The 21,054-nt window shown below is 41.9% G+C and overlaps 1 protein-coding gene across 1 annotated transcript in view; it reads right to left on the reverse strand.

Annotated features, from left to right (window-relative positions):
• LOC135546339 (rho guanine nucleotide exchange factor 28-like) overlaps nt 1-21,054 on the reverse strand; it is a 55,048-nt gene that overhangs the window by 25,173 nt on the left and 8,821 nt on the right. Inside the window, exons 5-7 of the mRNA XM_064974686.1 lie at nt 17,916-17,958; nt 2,811-2,906; nt 1,400-1,523 (exon numbers count right to left, since the gene is read on the reverse strand). Coding sequence (XP_064830758.1) covers nt 1,400-1,523; nt 2,811-2,906; nt 17,916-17,958 — 263 coding nt within the window. The remainder of the gene's footprint in view (nt 1-1,399; nt 1,524-2,810; nt 2,907-17,915; nt 17,959-21,054) is intronic.

Here is a 21,054-nt window from a genome sequence, read left to right on the forward strand (position 1 = left end):
CCCAAGAACACCATCCCAACCGTGAAGCACGGAGGTGGCAGCATTATGTTGTGGGGGTGCTTTGCTGCAGGAGGGACTGGTGCACTTCACAAAATAGATGGCATCACGAGAAGGGAAAATGACGTGGATATAGTGAAGCAACATCTCATTACATCACTCAGGAAGTTAAAGCTTGGTTGCAAATGGGTCTTCCAAATGGACAATGACCCCATGCATACTTCCAAAGTTGTGGCAAAATGGCTTAAGGACAACAAAGTCAAGGTATTGGAGTGGCCATCACAAAGCACTGACCTCAGTCCCATAGAACATTTGTGGGCAGAACTGAAAATGTTTGAGCGAGGAAGGAGCAAGGAGACCTACAAACCTGACTCAGTTACACCAGCTCTGCCAAAATTCACCCAATTTATTGTGGGAAGCTTGTGCAAGGCTACCCAGAATGTTTGACCCAAGTGAAACAATTTAAAGACAATGCTACCAAATACTAATTGAGTGTATGTAAACTTCTGACCAACTGGGAATGCGATGAAAGAAATAAAAGCTGAAATAAATCATGCTTGACTATTGTTCTGACATTTCACATTCTTAAAATGGAGATCCTAACTGACCTAAAACAGGGAATATTTACTCAGATTAAATGTCAGGAATTGTGAAAAACTGAGTTTAATTGTATTTGGCCAAAGTGTATGTAAACTTCCGACTTCAAATGTATGTATAGCAAAGTTATTGTTTGTCATTGTATTCCTCGTGTTATTATTTTTTCTATTTTTTCTCTTTGTTTCTCTCTGCATTGTCGGAAGGGCCCTTAAGTACCCATTTCACTGTTAGTCTACACCTGTTGTTCAGGAAGCATGTGACAAATAAAAGTTTATTGGATTTTTGTGTTCTTTTCAGTGCACATGGGTATATGACTGATTGAGTATAATGGGATGTGTTTTGGATGCCGGTCCTGCGCTGGGGGTCTGTAGATTATTTTAGAGGATGTTTTCATTGTGTCCTGTTGCTAAGCTGTATGGAAAGGGAATTTTCCCTTCCCCGAGCAAAGGCACCATTCCCAAACAATGGCTCCCAGCAGAATAGTAATCCTGACAGAGGTGTTTAAAGGTTTGTGTGGGAGAGTCCAACAGGTCCAGTAGCACATCTGGTGTGGAATATCTTAAACTTTTAACCCAAGAACTGGATTTTGCTGTCGTACTACAGTATAGTTTGTTGTAACTTGGAGAATAACCAACAGAGTGTTTGTTGTCTATCTCACTTGGGTGTACGTAGGTTGAATTTGCCCCTAGATGCTGATCTTGGGTCATTCTTGCATTTCTGCTTTTTGTGGTTAAGGTTATGATTGGGGGAGGGGAAGCTGATCCTAGATCTGTACCTAGGGGAAACTTCACCCTGTAGCGCTCACCTTGATCTTGTTACGTGGGCTGGACATCCTGCTCTTCAGGAAGCTGAAGGTTCTGCTGACTTTGTATTTCTCTGACTCAACTTTGGAGGGAATTATGTATTTATCCCACTCCTCGTCCTCAATCCTGTTTTTATGAAAGGAATTTCAGTATTACATTCCATAGTACAGTAAAGCTAGGTTTTAGCCTGGGTTACAGTCTGTTTCTGGCTTGACAGTGAGCCATGGATTTGGCAAGAGCACACACAGATCTGGGACCAGGCTAGCTAGGTTTATATCATTAATCTAGACCAGGAGTGGTCAACTCAAACACCTTAACACATGAGTAAAACTGAGTAAAAGGGTGTAGAGATTGAAGACCATGATAAAATGATTGGCCTCCTGGATTGGCCACCCCTAGTCAAAAAGACCAACACTCTTAGTAACACACTTAGGAAAGTTTGGAAAAACCCAACTGCTTAAATTATGCATCGATGCTAATCAAGGTATGACCTTGACACATAATGTCAGCTATTCATAACACTACTAGTAGGTAGAGTAGACATTCCAGGTGATAGGTATTCTGTTAGAGGCAAGAGGACAGTTAGAGTACATGCAATGCAATACACAGTCTTTCCATGTCAAAGCAGAACTGAGCCATACTGATAACATCTGGTGTAACAGACTTCAAAGAAAAGGGCTGCCTCCCAAATCGCACCTTATTCCATATATAGTGCCTTACTTTTAGACTAAAGCCCGTTGGGATCTGGTCATTAAGTTGACTGAGAATGTGTTCTCAGTCAACTTACCTGGTAAAATAAGGGTAAAATGAAAATTAAATTAAAGTAGGGCACTACATAGGGAATAGGATGCCATTTGAGGTTCCTTAACTATCATGCTAGAATCATAGTTGACATCAGGTAGGAGCTCCACCTGTCTTCAGATGGACAAAGTAGCGATGAAGTGTTACTCCTCTCCCCTGTAACTAATGCGTTCTCAGTCAATTTACCTGGTAAAATAAGGTAAAATAAAGTAATATATAGATATATAAAAAACTTTAGGATAGGGCTAAGACAAGTGTATCGTGGCTGGTTAAGAAGTTGCGGTATGCTTCAGTTTTATAAAGAGGTAGGTGTCATATTGAGTTGTTATTAGATTAGTTTAAAACAAATTAGATCGGGTGAATAAGACAGAGTAAGGTGAAGTTGCCACTAGACACTGATCATAGGTCAGTTTTGCCTTTCCCCCACTAATGGTTAAGGTTAAGATTGGCTGAGGGTAATCTGATCCTAGATCTGTAACCAGTGGAAACTTCACCATGGAGCCTGCCAGGCTTAGTCCAAGAAAATGGTGGCTAGGGTTAATGGGTTATTATAGGTGGGTCTTGCGCTACTCATGCGTGGCATGGGAGACAGATTAGTGAAATGGGACATACTCTTTGAGGAACTCTGAGAGGGTGAGGTGTTGGAGTGATGATGACGAGCTGCCTTCGTCCTCAGCAGACTGGACCCTCTTACGGAAACCCACATCCCTATGGTGAAACACACTGAATGACTGAGTTCTGGAGGTCACTGCTTACCAGGTCTGTCTTGAACCCTTTTCCACAGATCTTGAGGCTACTGCACAGGCCTCATGCCCTGGTGGTCTAAGCACATGTACGCTAGGGTTGAATATTTTACAGGTATTTTACAAATGTTCCATCCTGAGAATAAATCACCTTTCCTGGTATTTTCAGCCAAAACGATAACTGTCATTCTGAAGCATATTACATTAAAATATGTCTGGATTTGATTAGAGCATTGGTCACCAACCTTTTCTGAGTCATGATCACTTTGAGTACCGTTCAGATTTTTTAAACATGACTTAAAAAACATAAACCTATGCAATATTAATCTACTAAAAACAGTTCTATAGAAATAAGGATTGTGTGTCACATTCGTCATAATAACTGGACCAAAGCGCAGCGTGATGTGGGTTCCACATCTTTATTGCTATGTGAACCTCAAAGCAAAACGAAACAATAAACAAACAAAATGAAACGTGAAGCTACAAATATGCTCACAGGCAACTATACATAGTCAAGATCCCACAAAGCACAAAAGGGGAAATGGCTGCCTAAATATGATCCCCCAATCAGAGACAAGGATAAACATCTGCCTCTGATTGGGAATCATACCAGGCTAGCATAGGTATATAATCACCTAGATAACCCACCTTAGTCACACCCCAACCTAACCAACATAGAGAATAACAGGCTCTCTATGGTCAGGGCGTGACATTGTGCAGTAGGCTATAAGCCCAATACATTATCACCACATATTGGCTATGATTGAACTGCTGTGCCAATGTTGTTCTCAGACCATTTTGAAATTTTATTTCAAAATGTTAAGTATATGATCACACTGGTATGGATAATTTGTTGTATTACTTGTGAGGCACAGCTGAGTGAGCGTAATAATTAGCTTTTTTTTTTACTGGACTGACGGCCTGCATCTGATGGGAGGGAGGGAGAGCGCAGCAGTGAGGCTGCCTCTCACCCGACTCACCGTCCCTCCTCTCTCCCTTCCTCCTCATCTCAGAAAAGGGGACACAGTCTTCCAGCTGATGGTGAAACTCAAGTCGCATTATTTCTGCCTCATGCACCAATTCATGTTGTTACTCGTATGACCAGAAGTGAAATATTCCTTGATGTGGAAAAATACACAAGGTGTTAATAATAACAACCAAAGCTTATTGAAACACTTTGTTCTACTCATTCATTGCAGCTGCAGAGCTGGTTGTAGCCTTAGTGAAAGTAGGGAGAACGTGCATTTTATGGCTTATAAAAGTGATGAACAAATTGTTGACAGTGCTGAATAACAACTTAAACATAAACATATAAAAACAGCATATTTTTTGCTATATTAATTGAGTCTCTCTCTAGTCATGGTTTTACATGTTTTTAAATCCTACAGTATCAAATTTGCTGTTCTTTTTACAGCCCATGGCGCAAGGAAACTGTGGAGAAACAGTGATCTTAGCTATCTGAATGACCAGCGGTAGGCCTATAGGTGCACTTGATTTGCTCTTTGGCCTGCCAGGTATAACACAGATAGAATAATGAGACAGACATTTCACTAGAAATAAATGTGAAGCATCCGATTGGCATTTCCACTACCAAATATGGTGATTAGTGGAAGCCCAGTGGCCGGCACTGGGAGAAGATGGATTTTGGCTGACGTTCTTCAAATTTTCTCATCATTGAAACATTCGATCTCCATACAGTTTTCTGTTTCCAAAACTATAATATGTACAAAACAGAGTGGACTGCATTGTAGACTTTACCTTTTCCAAAGTTTCAAAAAATAGTTTTTAGTTATTGCACACACACTCTTTACAGAGTAGTCCTTCCCTATCGAAAATATGCAAATACATGTTAGAATGTGCCAATAGGATCTCACTAGCTCGTGCTTGACTCTGCCCACCTTGTTCTGCCCACTGTGATTCCTTTGCTCTCATTGGAAACAACAGACTCTGGTCTATCTTGGGATAGTTAAATAAATATTTTGTTCTACCTTCAGACACATGAAATGGTTTAAAATGGGAACACTTTACCTTCTCGGCGCTAGGGCTGCTGAATCAAAAGCACCTACTGCCAACAGCGCAAAAAATAATCATTAGGAACGCAAGGCTTTATCGTTGTTGTTTTTTTACAGAAATGTTTGGTGATCAACTTTGAATGCCTTGTAGATCGAGCCACCAAAACAATAGTCACAAATTGCCATACCCCTTAATCGTGGTTGATGTGTCAACAATCATCTGCAAGTTAATAGCAGTCTGCAGTTCACACAGTAAGTAGGCTAATGGGAAGACAGACAGCCTACGAAAGTAGATTGACCTAGTTAGCAAAAAAACAGTACTAGACAATAACAGATGAAGACAAAATGTATACGTATATATGGATATATCAGGAGTCGTCAAGCAATAGAATGAAGCACACTGAGATGGAGATGGAGGAAAAGAGGAAACCACTCCACCTCCAATACAGTCACGGATTACCAAAACTGATTACACACCTGGATTGTGCAACATTTACCCATTATTATTTTCGAAACTCTTCAAGCTCTGTCAAATTGGTTGTTTAACATTGCTAGACAACCATTTGCAGGTCTTGACATAGATTTCCAAGAAGATTTAAGTCAAAACTGTAACTTGCCCACTCAGGAACATTCACTGTCTTATTGGAAAGCAACCCCCGTTATTGTCTTGCTGAAAGGGGAATTAATCTCCCTGTGTCTGGTGGAAAGCAGACAAAACCAGGTTTTTCTCTAGGATTTTACCTGTGCTTTGCTCCATTCCATATATTTTAAATCCTGAAGAACTCCCCTGTCCTTAACGATTACAAGCATACCCATAATATGATGCAGCCACCACTATCCTTGAAAATATGTGGAGTGGTACTCAGTAAAGTGTATTGGATTTACCCCAAACATAACACTTTGTATTCAGGACAAAAAGTGAATTGCTTTGCCACATTTTTGCAGCATTACTTTAGTGCAGAGTTGATGAAACTCGGTCTTCGGGACCCCAAGGGAAGTACATTTTGGTAATTGCCCTTACACTACACAGCTTCAAATAATCATCAGCTCTGTAGTGTTAGGGCAAAAACCAAAATGTTGCTTTAGTGGCTAATTTCAATCAGAATGCATGTTTTGGAAAATGTTTATTCTGTACAGGCTTTCTTCTATTCACTGTCAATAGGTTAGTTTTGTGGAGTAACAACAATGTTATCACCAATTACAGCCATTAAACGTTGTTTTAGAGTCACCAGTTGTGAGGACAGACACTGGGAGACGAGAAGCAAGTACAGGGAGTGAATAAATAAATAACTGACATGAAACAAAACAAGGACAGCGTCTGGACATTAATGCTGACACAGGGATGAAACAGTGGAATAGACAGATATAGGGGAAGCAATCAATAGGTGATAGAGTACAGGTGAGTCCAATGAAGAGCTGATGCGCGTAACGATGGTGACACGCGTGCGTAATGACGGGCTGCCTGGCACCCTCGAGCGCCAGAGAGGGGGAGTGGGAGCAGGCGTGACAATACCCCCCCCCCTAGGAGCGGCACCCGGCATCCCACCTGGGTGAGCCTGGCAGGCCTGCTGAGGCGTGGGAGCCCGACGAGCCGGCTGAGGTATGACTTGGGATGGGAGCCTGCTGAACCAACCAAGGTAAGAAAACCTCTCGAGCCAGCCAAGGCATGGAAGTCTGACGAGCCAGCTGAGGCCCCCCCAGATTCCTTCGGCAGGGCAACCGGACCCAACGTCACCAACAAAAAAACTCCCTGATGCTTCCAAGTATGTGGTGTCAGCATTCTGTAGGGACAGATGCTGGTAGACGAGAAGCAAGTACAGGGAGTGAACATTTAATATATAACCGACATGAAACAAAACAAGGACAGCGTCTGGACAAAGGGAACAAAAAAACAACATTCATGCTGACACGGGGATGAAACTGAGGAATAGACAGATATAGGGGAGGCAATCAATAAGTGATGGAATCCAGATGAGTCCAATGAAGCGCTGATATGCATAACGATGGTGACAGGTGTGCGTAATGATGGGCCGTAATGAATGCCCATCCACGACCCATTTTCAATGCCCTGGCTGAGGGAAGGAGGTTCTCACCCAAGATTTGACGGTACATGGCCCCATCCATCGTCCCTTTGATGCGGTTGTCCAGGGGCCCTTGCGGGCGCTGCAGGATTTCAGTCCTTCACGGCGTAGTTTGTTACAAATTGTTTTCTTGGTGACTATGTTTCCAACTGCCTTAAGATCATTGACAAGATCCTCCCCTGTAGTTGTGGGCTGATTCCTCACCGTTCTCATGATCATTGCAACTCCACGAGGTGAGATCTTGCATGGAGCCCCAGGCCGAGGGAGATTGACAGTTCTTTTGTGTTTCTTCCATTTGCAAATAATCACACCAACTGTTGTCACCTTCTTACCAAGCTGCTTGGCGATGGTCTTGTAGCCCATTCCAGCCTTGTGTAGGTCTACAATCTTGTCCCTGACATCCTTGGAGAGCTCTTTGGTCTTGGCCATGGTGGAGAGTTTGGAATCTGATTGATTGATTGCTTCTGTGGACAGGTGTCTTTTTTACAGGTAACAAACTGAGATTTGGAGCACTCCCTTTAAGAGTGTGCTCCTAATCTCAGCTCGTTACTTCTATAAAAGACACCTGGGAGCCAGAAATCTTTCTGATTGAGAGGGGGTCAAATACTTATTTCCCTCATTTAAATGCAAATCTATTTATAACATTTTTGACATGCGTTTTTCCGGATTTTTGTTGTTATTTGTTGTTATTCTGTCTCTCACTGTTCAAATAAACCTACCATTAAAATGATAGACTTATCATTTCTTTGTCAGTTTTTCTTTTCCCCCTCACTGTATATACAAATACTAATCAGTGGGAATAGGGGACAGGTGTGCGTGAAGAAAGTTCCAGAGGGATCCGTGACATTTAATCTTCAATTAATTTGTAAAAAATTATAAAAACATAATTCCACTTTTATATAAATGGGTATTGAACCAAAAATCTATATTTAATCAATTTTAAATTCAGACTTCAATACAACAAAATGTGGAAAAAGTCAAGGGGTAGGAAGCATAAACGTAACCACATGTAACAGATAGATTTGCATTAGTGTATGCATCAAAGGTCCCAATTCAAAGTTACACCTCACTTTTCTATTTTTCAAGTTATTACATAAAGCCAATCAGAATTCTGAAGAATGCCAACGTCATGTCAGAAAATGTTTTTCTGGGGTGTGATGTAATATAGAGGACCCGGGCCAGCCAGCCTATTCCCTATAATATAAATTCCAACAAAAATACAGTAATTTACAATGTGTAACTTCAAATTAAACTAAATTGTTTGACTACTGGCTTCAATTACATTTTCTGCTAACTTACAAGCAACTACTTTATGAATTTATTGTTACAAATCAACTTGCAAGGTTGCTAGCCAACTAGCCTGCTAACGTTTGCCCTACCAGCCTAGAGCCCAACTACTGCAGACCAGCAAGAACACAACACAACAAAAACATAACCACAGATCAAAAACAAAGAGAGCAGAGACATACAGATTTAAGGCTAGGGCCCATTCAATGATAACACTTTTAATAGAGCGCAGGCCAAGTTATCAATCAAAGTGAGGGGCTCACGAGCGCTTCACCGGGCCTAGGGAAAGTCAGGGAAATCCGTTAACTAGCTATATAGTGAGAAAAATAGATTGATTCCAGATAGGGATGTGACGATACGAGTATCACGATATTTGTTCCATGGCAAAAATGAAAACATGAAGCAGACAAAACTCGTTCGCCCTTAAAAAAACTGCTATATGTAAAATATTGTGTGCTACAGCTAGGAAAATAAATAAATGTGATTTTGGGTGACAACATAAAGATGTTTGTTTCCAACATTAGGGCTGTTTTCTTAATAAAGTTAAATCCGCTTTGTCTTACAAAACTACCGTAGCTTTTTTCACAGAGAACAATGGCGAAAAATACAAATAAATAAAAGGAGAACCGATGAGGGCTCCTAGTACAATTAGAGCAAGCAGATATGATTTTCTCCTTCGTTTTGAGCCCAAGGCAAAAAGGCACCAGAGCGGGTTCCCACAAGATAATACAGAGCGTGAGGTGTGAAGAGCATGAGGTGTGGCTAACATTAGCTAGCTTGAGTTAGCTACTGAGCAAACATATGAAGTCAGTAACCCAGAGTAGATCCTCCACATGATGTTGAGAAATAGCGCATTGTGGGTATTTTAGAAGATATACGGAAATAAGTTAATAAATATGTAATAACCCAAAAACATTATGTGTGTACTTATAAGTAACCAGATAGTAACTTATACTTAGTAAGTTGTAGTCACAAAGTCTTTGACCACACACTGGTGAGGTAAAACTAGAAATGCTTCCTACCCTTTAAAGCAACAATATTTGGGTGATAGGGTGTTTTAACTTTGCAGCTGCAGTTCCCTTTACAATTATTGTTATTTTCACGTGTAAATGGCATGTTATAGAAGGGTCTAGACACGTTTATTACGATTCAATTCCTCATCCAACATGAACAAAGGCTCAAAAAACACCCTAATAACGCCCTTTTAGAAATTACAAAGCTCTCAGTATAGTGATGGAGTTCCTTAGATGTTGTGCTTGTTTCATTCCGAACTATATCTGCAATGTTTTATTCCATTTTGTGCGACTCGAGCCATTTCCCCTATACAGCTGTGCAGGCCGGGTGTGTCTGTGTATACAACATCTAAAGACCTGCATCACTATACTGAGGATTTTGCCATTTCTAAAATGATGTACTTCAGTGTTTTTGGAGCCTTTGTTCATGGTTTTTCAAGATATTCAATGCATTTCTATGGGCTACATCAAATAAAGGCCTAATTCAAAATCAAATGGCTAAATTATCAATTTTATGACCTTAAAACAATTCCATAAATTACTGTACCTTAGTACATAAAATGGATAAAATAGTTTTACCCCTCATCAATCTACACACAATACCTCAAAATGACAGAGCAAAAACAGGTTTTTAGAAATTTTTGCAAATATACACTATTGTTCATAAGTTCGGGGTCACTTAGAAATGACCTTGTTTTTTAAAGAAAAGCACATTTTTTTGTTCATTAAAATCAAATTGAATTGAAATACAGTGTAGACATTGTTCATGTGTAAATGACTATTGTAGCTGGAAACAGCAGATTTTCTATGGAATATCTACATAGGCGTACAGAGACCCATTATCAGCAACCATCACTCCTGTGTTCCAATGGCACGCTGTGTTAGCTAATCCAAGTTTATCATTTTAAAAGGCTAATTGACCATAAGAAAACCCTATTGCAATCATGTTAGCACATCTGAAAACTGTTGTTCTAATTTTAAACAAGCAATAAAACTGTCCTTCTTTAGACTAGCTGAGTATCTGGAGAATCAGCATTTGTGGGTTCGATTACAGGTTCAAAATGGCCAGATACAAAGTACTGGAGCATGGGATCTATTGGGGCAGTAAGCAAATTGAAGTGGGTTTCGGGTGCAGGTAAGGTAGAGGTTATATGATCCTTGACTAGTCTCTCAAAGCACTTCGTGATGACAGAGGTGGGTGCTACGGGGCGATAGTCATTAAGTTCAGTTACCTTTGCCTTCTTGGCTACAGGAACAATGGTGGCCATCTTGAAGCATGTGGGGACAGCAGACTGGGATAGGGAGAGATTAAACATGCATGTAAACACACCAGCCAGCTGGTCTGTGCATGCTCTGAGAACGCGGCTAGGGATTCTGTCTGGGTCGGCAGCCTTGTGAGGGTTAACACGTTTAAATGTTTTACTCACGTCAGAGCCCACAGTCCTTGGTAGCGGGCCGCGTCGGTGGCACTGTGTTACCCTCAAACTGTGTGAAGAATGTGTTTAGCCTGTCTGGAAACAAGACGTTGTTCTTGGCGACGTGACAGGTTTTCCTTTTGTAGTCCAAGATTGTCTGTAGTCCCTGCCACAAACGTCTTTTGTCTGAGCCGTTGAATTGCGACTCCACTTTATCTCTATACTGACATTTTGTCACGCCCTGGTCTTAGTATTTTGTGTTTTCTTTATTATTTTGGTCAGGCCAGGGTGTGACATGGGTTATTTATGTGGTGTGTTTTGTCTAGGTTTGTTTTGTAGGTTATGGGATTGTGGTTAGTGGGGTTGTCTAGAAAAGTCTATGGTTGCCTGGAGTGGTTCTCAATCAGAGGCAGGTGTTTATCGTTGCCTCTGATTGGGAACCATATTTAGGCAGCCATATTCTTTGAGTGTATTGTGGGTGATTGTTCCTGTCTCTGTGTTTGTTTGCACCAGATAAGGCTGTTTAGGTTTTCACGTAACGTTTATTGTTTTGTATTGTTGGTGTTTTATCTTTTATTAAACATGTATCGAAATAACCACGCTGCATTTTGGTCCTCCTCTCCCTCACCTGTAGAAAACCTTAACAGAATCACCCATCACAACAGGACCAAGCGGCGTGGTGACAGGCAGCGGCAGCAGGAGCAGCGAAGTATGGATTATACGACTTGGGAGGAAATAGACAGGTGGGCGGTCGACCCAGGGAGAGTGCCGGAGCCCGCCTGGGATTCGCTGGAGCAGTGCGAGGAAGGTTATAGGAGAATGGAGTTGGTGAGACGAACACGGCGACGCGGATGGAAGCCCGAGAGTCAGCCCCAAAAATTTATTGGGGGAGGCACACAGGGAGTATGGCGAAGCCAGGTAGGAGACCTGTGCCAACTTCCTGTGCTTACCGGGGGGCTAGAGAGACCGGGCAGGCACCGTGTTATGCTGTAGAGCGCACGGTGTCTCCAGTGCGGGTGCATAGCCCGGTGCGGTACATACCAGCTCCGCGTATCGGCCGGGCTAGACTGGGCATCGAGCCAAGTGTCATGAAGCCGGCTCTACGCATCTGGTCTCCAGTGCGTCTCCTTGGGCCGGCTTACATGGCACCAGCCTTGCGCACGGTGTCCCCGGTTCGCTTGCATAGCCCAGTGCGGGCTATTCCACCTCACCGCACTGGGAGGGCGACCGGGAGTATTCAACCAGGTAAGGTTGGGCAGGCTCGGTGCTCAAAAGCTCGGAAAAAGCTCATTCAGCCAGGGTCCGCCATTCAGCCAGGATCCGCCAGTCTGCCAGAGCCGCCAGTCAGCCAGGATCTGCCAGAGCCGCCAGTCAGCCAGAATCTGCCAGAGCCGCCAGTCAGCCAGAATCTGCCAGAGCCGCCAGTCAGCCAGGATTTGCCTGATTCATCAACCTGCCGGAGCTTCCTCTCAGTCCCGAGCTACCCCTCAGTCCCGAGCTGCCCCTCAGTCCAGTGGGGCCCTTGGTTAGGGCTAGTAGGCCAAGGTCGGCGGTGAGGGTCGCCAATCTAAGGACGCGATGTGGACTAAGACTATGTTGGAGTGGGGTCCACGTCCCGCGCCGGAGCCGCCACCGTGGACAGACGCCCACCCGGACCCTCCCCTAATGGGTTTAGGTGTGCGGCCAGGAGTCCGCACATTTGGGGGGGGGGGGGTTTGTTTTGTATTGTTCGTGTTTGATCTTTTATTAAACATGTATCGAAATAACCACGCTGCATTTTGGTCATCCTCTCCTTCACCGGAAGAAAACCTTAACACGTTTAGCTTGTTTGATTGCCTTGCGGAGTGAATAACTACACTGTTTATATTCTGCCATATTCCACATTACCTTGCCATGTTTAAATGCGGTGAATGGTACCATCTATTCACAGTTTCTGGTTAGGGTAGGTTTTGATAGTCACAGTGGGTACTACATCTCCTATAAACTTCCTTATAAAATCAGTCGCCATATCCGTGTACGCCCTGGTCTTAGTATTTTGTGTTTTCTTTAATATTTTGGTCGCCTATGGTTGCCTGGAGTGGTTCTCAATCAGAGGCAGGTGTTTATTGTTGTCTCTGATTGGGAACCATATTTAGGCAGCCATATTCTTTGAGTGTTTCTTGGGTGATTGTTTCTGTCTCTGTCACGCCCTGGTCTTAGTATTTTGTGTTTTCTTTAATATTTTGGTCGCCTATGGTTGCCTGGAGTGGTTCTCAATCAGAGGCAGGTGTTTATCGTTGTCTCTGATTGGGAACCATATTTAGGCAGCCATATTCTTTGTGTGTTTCTTGGGTGATTGTTTCTGTCTCTGTCACGCCCTGGTCTTAGTATTTTGCGTTTTCTTTAATATTTTGGTCGCCTATGCTTGCCTGGAGTGGTTCTCAATCAGAGGCAGGTGTTTATCGTTGTCTCTGATTGGGAACCATATTTAGGCAGCCATATTCTTTGAGTGTTTCTTGGGTGATTGTTTCTGTCTCTGTGTTTGTTTGCACCAGATAAGGCTGTTTAGGTTTTCAAGTTAAGTTTATTGTTTTGTATTGTTCGTGTTTGATCTTTTATTTCCTTATAAAATCAGTCGCCATATCCGTGTATGTGCCTGCATTATTTTCGCAAGCTACCCGGAACATATCCCAGTGCACATGATCAAAACAATACTGAAGTATGGATTCCGATTGGTCAGACCAGCTTTGAATAGTTCTTAGCACGGGTACTTCCTGTTTGAGAATCTGCCTATAGGAAACGAGGAGTAAGATGGAGTCGTGGTCAGATTTGCCGAAAGGAGGGCAGGGGACGGCCTTGTAAGCATTCCCGGAAGTATGAATAGCAATGGTCGAGAGTCTTAGCAGCGCAAGTAGTACAGTCGGTATATTGATAGACTCCGGCAGCCTAGTACTCAAATTTGCTTTGTTAAAATCCCCAGCTACAATAAATGCAGCCTCTGGATATGTGGTTTCCAGTTTGCATAAAGTCCAGTGAAGTTCTTTGAGGGCGGTCGTGGTATCGGCTTGATGGGGGATGTAAATGGCCGTGGAAATGACGGTGGAGAATTCTCTTGGGAGATAATATGGTCGGCATTTGATTGTAAGGTATTCGAGGTCGGTGTACAAAAGGACTTGAGTTCTTAGAATTACACCATGAGTCGCTAATCATGAAACACACCCCTCCGCCCTTCTGCTTCCTGAAGAAATATTTATTCCTGTCTGAGCGATGTACTGAGATTCCTGCTGGCTTTGCCAACTCCGACAGAGTATCCCGAGAGAGCCATGTATCCGTGAAACAAAGTATATTACATGCCCCGATGTCTCTCTGGAAAGAAATCCTTTCTCTCAGCTCATCTACTTTGTTATCCAAAGACTGAACATTAGCGAGTAATATACTCCTAAGTCAAACCAGCAGGCCACCTCAAGTGACTCTCCTCTGCCTGCAATATTTTGGGTCGGCCTCTGGAATAAGTTAAATTGCTCTGGGGAGAGTGAACTAAGGATCTGCTCCCGGGAACATCGTATTCCTGGTCGTAATGCTGGTCGTTCTGGCGAGTTACCGCTGCTCTAATATCCAAGAGTTCTTTCCGGCTGTATGTAATAACACAAAATATTTCCTGAGCAAATAGTGTAAAAATAGTACACAAAAAAAATACTTCAAAGTTTCCTTAGAGCTAGTCGTGATGTTGCCATCTCTGTTGGCGCCATCCCTTTTACTGAGCTGCGTAAAGACAGACTGACAGGGGTGAGACAATTAATTATATAATTTGTCTTACTGTTCTTTTGTTGTTTGCAGGTGCTCTATCCTTCTGACCCTATGCAGCCAGGTCCAATCTACTTTTTAACTCTCGCAAGTGCGGCTTGTTTGATGTCTGCTGGGAAGGAATACCACAACAAGTCAACAACTTGATTTATGAAGGCACGTCATGGTGTTGTGAAGGACAGCACTATCACAGGGGTCCCCATCCCATAGCTGATTGGATTGGAGGATGATACGGTGCTGGTGGAAAGCTACGGCTGGCAACAACACCTGACTCAATACTTCAGGCTGCTGCCACAGATCAACCAGTACCAGCACTTCAGGTGAAAATAATTTTCATTGCATCGTATGAGGTTATTCTTCTTATATTAACTTGGGAGGTGAATTGATGTTGTGCAAGGTTGTAATGTGTTCAGATTTGTTGTTATTCCCTGTTTTACATCTTCGATTCTCTGGAACCTGGTGATGTTGTCACCAAGGAGTGTTCGCACTCAGTCTGGACGAGATTTCAGCTGCTGCGCAATGCTGACATTCTTCCTCCCATAGATGGTCAGCCTGTACAAGCACCACCTGGACTGAACACACCTAGACAAACGTATTTTTTGAGAAGATCAGGGAGTTTTGCGCCGAAAAAGCTATGGACATCACATGCCCTAAACCAAAGTCAAGGGCAGGACATTAACAGGCTCTGTTAATATAGATTCCCTTGTCCATGCGTGGTTCGGACGGACCAGTCATCAGCACTATCTGCATTGCCTCTATTCAAATGAATCTCTCCTAACACACACGCCATACGTTGCTGCTACTATTTTCCTTAAATCCTGATGCTCAGACACTTTACCCCTGACTTTATGAATGTAACTACCTCGTCTATCACTGATATTGTTATTGATATTGTTCTTGTACATACTGCATATTATTTTATTTATATTGACACCATCTATTTCATATATTGCTATTATGCAAGTAACCATTTGGCTGAACAGTTTACACCTTCTGTAAAGACCCATCCACTAAGCAAGACTTGCATATTGGCAATAATATGGACATCATCCGTCTGTGTTAAAATGGAATACCATTTAGAATGTCGATGTTGTAGAGACGGAGTAAGACTGTCTGTGTTAACTGAGATTATGTATGTACATTCTCTTGCGAAAGTATTCGGCCCCCTTGAACTTTGCGACCTTTTGCCACATTTCAGGCTTCAAACATAAAGATATAAAACTGTATTTTTTTTGTGAAGAATCAACAACAAGTGGGACACAATCATGAAGTGGAACGACATTTATTGGATATTTCAAACTTTTTTAACAAATCAAAAACTGAAACATTGGGCGTGCAAAATTACTCAGCCCCTTTACTTTCAGTGCAGCAAACTCTCTCCAGAAGTTCAGTAAGGATCTCTGAATGATCCAATGTTGACCTAAATGACTAATGATGATACATACAATCCACCTGTGTGTAATTAAGTCTCCGTATAAATGCACCTGCACTGTGATAGTCTCAGAGGTCCGTTAAAAGCGCAGAGAGCATCATGAAGAACAAGGAACACACCAGGCAGGTCCAAGATACTGTTGTGAAGAAGTTTAAAGCCGGATTTGGATACAACAAGATTTCCCAAGCTTTAAACATCCCAAGGAGCACTGTGCAAGCGATAATATTGAAATGGAAGGAGTATCAGACCACTGCAAATCTACCAAGACCTGGCCATCCCTCTAAACTTTCAGCTCATACACTGATCAGAGATGCAGCCAAGAGGCCCATGATCACTCTGGATGAACTGCAGAGATCTACAGCTGAGGTGGGAGACTCTGTCCATAGGACAACAATCAGTCGTATATTGCACAAATCTGGCCTTTATGGAAGAGTGGCAAGAAGAAAGCCATTTCTTAAAGATATCCATAAAAGGGTTGTTTAAAGTTTGCCACAAGCCACCTGGGAGACACACCAAACATGTGGAAGAAGGTGCTCTGGTCAGATGAAACCAAAATTGAACTTTTTGGCAACAATGCAAAACGTTATGTTTGGCGTAAAAGCAACACAGCTCATCACCCTGAACACACCATATCCACTGTCAAACATGGTGGTGGCAGCATCATGGTTTGGGCCTGCTTTTCTTCAGCAGGGACAGGGAAGATGGTTAAAATTGATGGGAAGATGGATGGAGCCAAATACAGGACCATTCTGGAGGAAAACCTGATGGAGTCTGCAAAAGACCTGAGACTGGGACAGAGATTTGTCTTCCAACAAGACAATGATCCAAAACATAAAGCAAAATCTACAATGGAATGGTTCAAAAATAAACATATCCAGGTGTTAGAATGGCCAAGTCAAAGTCCAGACCTGAATCCAATCGAGAATCTGTGGAATGAACTGAAAACTGCTGTTCACAAATGCTCTCCATCCAACCTCACTGAGCTCGAGCTGTTTTGCAAGTAGGAATGGGAAAAAATTTCAGTCTCTCGATGTGCAAAACTGATAGAGACATACCCCAAGCGACTTACAGCTGTAATCGCAGCAAAAGGTGGCAATACAAAGTATTAACTTAATAATTGAAAAATTTTGCACGCCCAATTTTTCAGTTTTTGACTTGTTAAATGTCGTTCCACTTCATGATTGTGTCCCACTTGTTGTTGATTCTTCACAAAAAAATACAGTTTTATATCTTTATGTTTGAAGCCTGAAATGTGGCAAAAGGTCGCAAAGTTCAAGGGAGCCGAATACTTTCGCAAGGCACTGTAGTTTAACTAGCTATACCATCATCCCATATGCTCTCTGTACTGTTAGCAATGCATTACTGTTTCTTCAATGATGGCAATATATTAGGGAATGAGACCTCATATTTATGAGACGTTAGTGAGATGAACTGAGACGCAAGTATGAGTGATCATGAATGATTTTTAAAAAACGTACATGGAAAAGACTCTTTACAAACAATCTGATAATGTCACCAGATAAATAAAACATTATGGACAAGTAAATAATTGCAAGTAAATCAACAACTATATCTGTTTCAAATGATGATGCATGTTGTTATTATATTAGTATCACTTCCAAAACTACAGCATTCAAAAAGTTGTGTATGAGTTCAGATGTTTAGGAAAGCCCTGTTTGTGGTGTCTGTGTGTGTTGTATTTGGGGTTATTTTGAGGTTGTCATCCAAGTTTATTCTGACCCGTGGGCCATGTAACAGAGAGTATGTCACATCCTGCCCAGCCAGTCACTGACCACAGGGCTAAACTAGAGAGGCAGCTAAGACCGTGTTACACAGGCACACGCACAAATGCGCACACACACACAAGCACGCATGCATGCATACACACACTAGAGAGGTGGGGCATTGCAAAGACTAAAATAAATACAGTAGAATGAAAGATTGTCCATACCTCTTCTCTTTGGGTGTCTCAGTCAAGTTGAAGTCTCTATGCTCTGGAAGGGTAACAAGGAATGACAGTAATGTGAGTAACAAGGAAAGTGAAACTCACCAGGAGTCCCCATCAACTAATAAACACCAGAAGCAGAGTTCATTTCTATGTCACAAATGGCACCCTATTTCCCATATAGTGCATTACTTTTGACCAGGGCAGATAATACTCTGGTCAAAAGTAGTGCACTCCATAGGGAATATGATGCCATTTGGATCACAAGCAATGATCAATTATACCTAGGTCAGATTTGCTAAGACTGCAAATGTATGGAAAATGTTAATGATTTTGGGATAATATTGCATCATATTCATCATATACAGTATACCTTCTTTCTTCACAGATGACATACTCACAGATGGAATACTTATTTTAAATTGGTGGAGGATCTACAAAGCTAACATATCTAATTATTTTAAGATGGTCACACCATGGATTATTATCTATTTGATTTAGAATTTTAGGACCCCAGTAGGTAGTAAAAAATAATTGGGAAAAAAAATATTGAATTTGGCCTTTACTACTAAATCCCATAGAAATGTATTGAAGATCACATTCATAAATGGCAAAACAGACAGTCAAAATATAAATCATAAGGAATAAGGTTTTGAAGTGTCTGTCCTACATCTAGGGGATATTAGAAGCTCAGGAAATATTTGTGTTTTGGACACATATTTAACCCCTTTTTTTGATGCTACAAACCTACAGTTGAAGTCGGAAGTTTAGCCAAATTCAATTAAACTCCATTTTTCCCTGACATTTAATAGTAGTAAAAATTCCCTGATTAATGTCAGTTATGATCAACACTTTATTTTAAGAATGTGAAATGTCAGAATAATATTAGAGAGAATGATTTATTTCAGCTTTTATTCCTTTTATCACATTTCCAGTCAGTCAGAAGTTTACATATACTCAATTAGTATTTGGTAGCATTGCCATTACATTGTTTAACTTGGGTCAAAAGTTTTGGGTAGCCACGCACAAGCTTCCCACAATAAGTTGGGTGAATTTTGGCCCATTCCTCCTGACAGAGCTGGTGTAACTGAGTCAGGTTTGTAGGCATCCTTGCTCGCACACACTTTTTCAGTTCTGGCTTTTTCATGGCAGTTTTGGAGCAGTGGCTTCTTCCTTGCTGAGCGGCCTTTTCTAGTTATGTCGATATAGGACTCGTTTTACTGTGGACATCGATACTTTTGTACCTGATTCCTCCAGAATCTTCACAAGGTTCTTTGCTGTTGTTCTGGGATTGATTTGCACTTTTTGCACCAAAGTATGTTCATCTCTAGGAAACAGAACAAGTCTCCTTCCTGAGTGGTATGAAGGCTGCGTTGTCCCATGGTGTTTATACTTGCGTACTATTGTTTGTACAGATGAACGTGATACCTTCAGGCATTTGGAAATTGCTCCCAAGGATGACCAGACTTGTGGAGGTCTTGGGTGATTCCTTTTCATTTTCCCAGGATGTCAAGCAAAGAGGCACTGAGTTTGAAGGTAGGCCTTGAAATACATCCACAGGTACACCTCCAATTGACTCAAATGACGTCAATTAGCCTATCAGACGCTTCTAAAGCCATGACATAATTTTCATGAATTTTCCTAGCTGTTTAAAGGCACAGTCAACTTAGTGCATGTAAACTTCTGACCCACTGGAATTGTGATACAGTGAATTATAAGTGAAATAATCTGTCTGTAAACAATTGTTGGAAAAATTACTTGTGTCTTGCACAAAGTAGATGTTCTAAACGACTTGCCAAAACTATAGTTTGTTAACAAGAAATTTGTGGAGTGGATGAAAAACGAGTTTTAATGACTCCAACCTAAGTGTATGTGAACTTCCGACTTCAACTGTACCTTCATACTTCCGTAATGTTTTATTAACCGGTAGCTGGTTACCGTCAGACGAGTCCAGTGACACTTGTGGGGGTCGTAGAAAAAAACGGAGAACACGATCGTGTTTGTGAGAATCTCATCTTTGACAGACGTTTTTGTGATATTCGGGATGTCTCATGTTCTGAAGCACCACTGTAGCTCGGCCACCTTCCACCGCAGATGCGGAAGGCCGAGATAGGCGGATGCAGTGGATTTAGACCAGTCCATGCAAAAATATATATCTATAGCTTAATAAAAGTGATGGATTTTGATGGGGATTTTTTCAATTTTGTTACTTAGATTGACACAAACATTGACAGTTTGAGTATGTCATCTGTGAAGAAAAAGGTCAACATTAGGGCTACAAATACAATCACACATCTGTCTATGTTAAACCTTGGCAGGCAAGTGTGTTGTGCACTTCCATTGACCTTGGCCCCTACGGCTCTGGTCAAAAGTAGTGCACTATATAGGGAACAGGGTGCCATTTGGTAGGTAACCTAGAACATTTATAAAGCCCCAGGTCCAGCAGACCCCTACAGAGAGCGAAGAAACACACACAGGAAAGAGCTGCTGAGGAAGAACAGATCACAGAAAGAGAGAACAGGAGGAGAAAAAGATAAGACAAATGGTAGCAATTCCAAAACATTTCCCCATGAGAGAAACAAAACAATCTCCCCATAAAGAACCACAACATTTCCACGAAAAAAAATCAAACCAACCCTCAAAGAGAATTACTGTCAAGCCTCAAGGTACAAAACACATGTACTGCATCCCAAACGGCAACCTATTCCCTATATAGTACAGTAGTGTAAACCAGTGCCCTATGCTAAATAGGAATAGGGTACCATTTGGGACAAGCCCATGTTCATTTCATATCCTGTTATCATTGTATTAGACTGGCCTCAAGTTAATGTAAGGTTTACATTCCAAATAGGATGCTGACCATGCACTTTGTAACGATAGCTACACCCCCACCATAGCCTGGGCACCAGTCTAGTTCCTGTTTCAGACAGTTTGACTTCCGGCGCCGACAGAGATGGCCGCCTCGCTTCGCGTACCTAGGAAACTATGCAGTTTTTTGTTTTTTTACGTGTTATTTCTTGCATTAGTACCGCAGGTCATCTTAGGTTTCATTACATACAGTCGAGAAGAACTACTGTATATAAGATCAGCGTCAACTCACCATCAGTACGACCAAGAATATGTTTTTCGCGACGTGGATCCTGTG

This window comes from Oncorhynchus masou, chromosome 1 (genome assembly GCF_036934945.1).
Source record: "Oncorhynchus masou masou isolate Uvic2021 chromosome 1, UVic_Omas_1.1, whole genome shotgun sequence".
Classification (NCBI taxonomy): domain Eukaryota; kingdom Metazoa; phylum Chordata; class Actinopteri; order Salmoniformes; family Salmonidae; genus Oncorhynchus; species Oncorhynchus masou.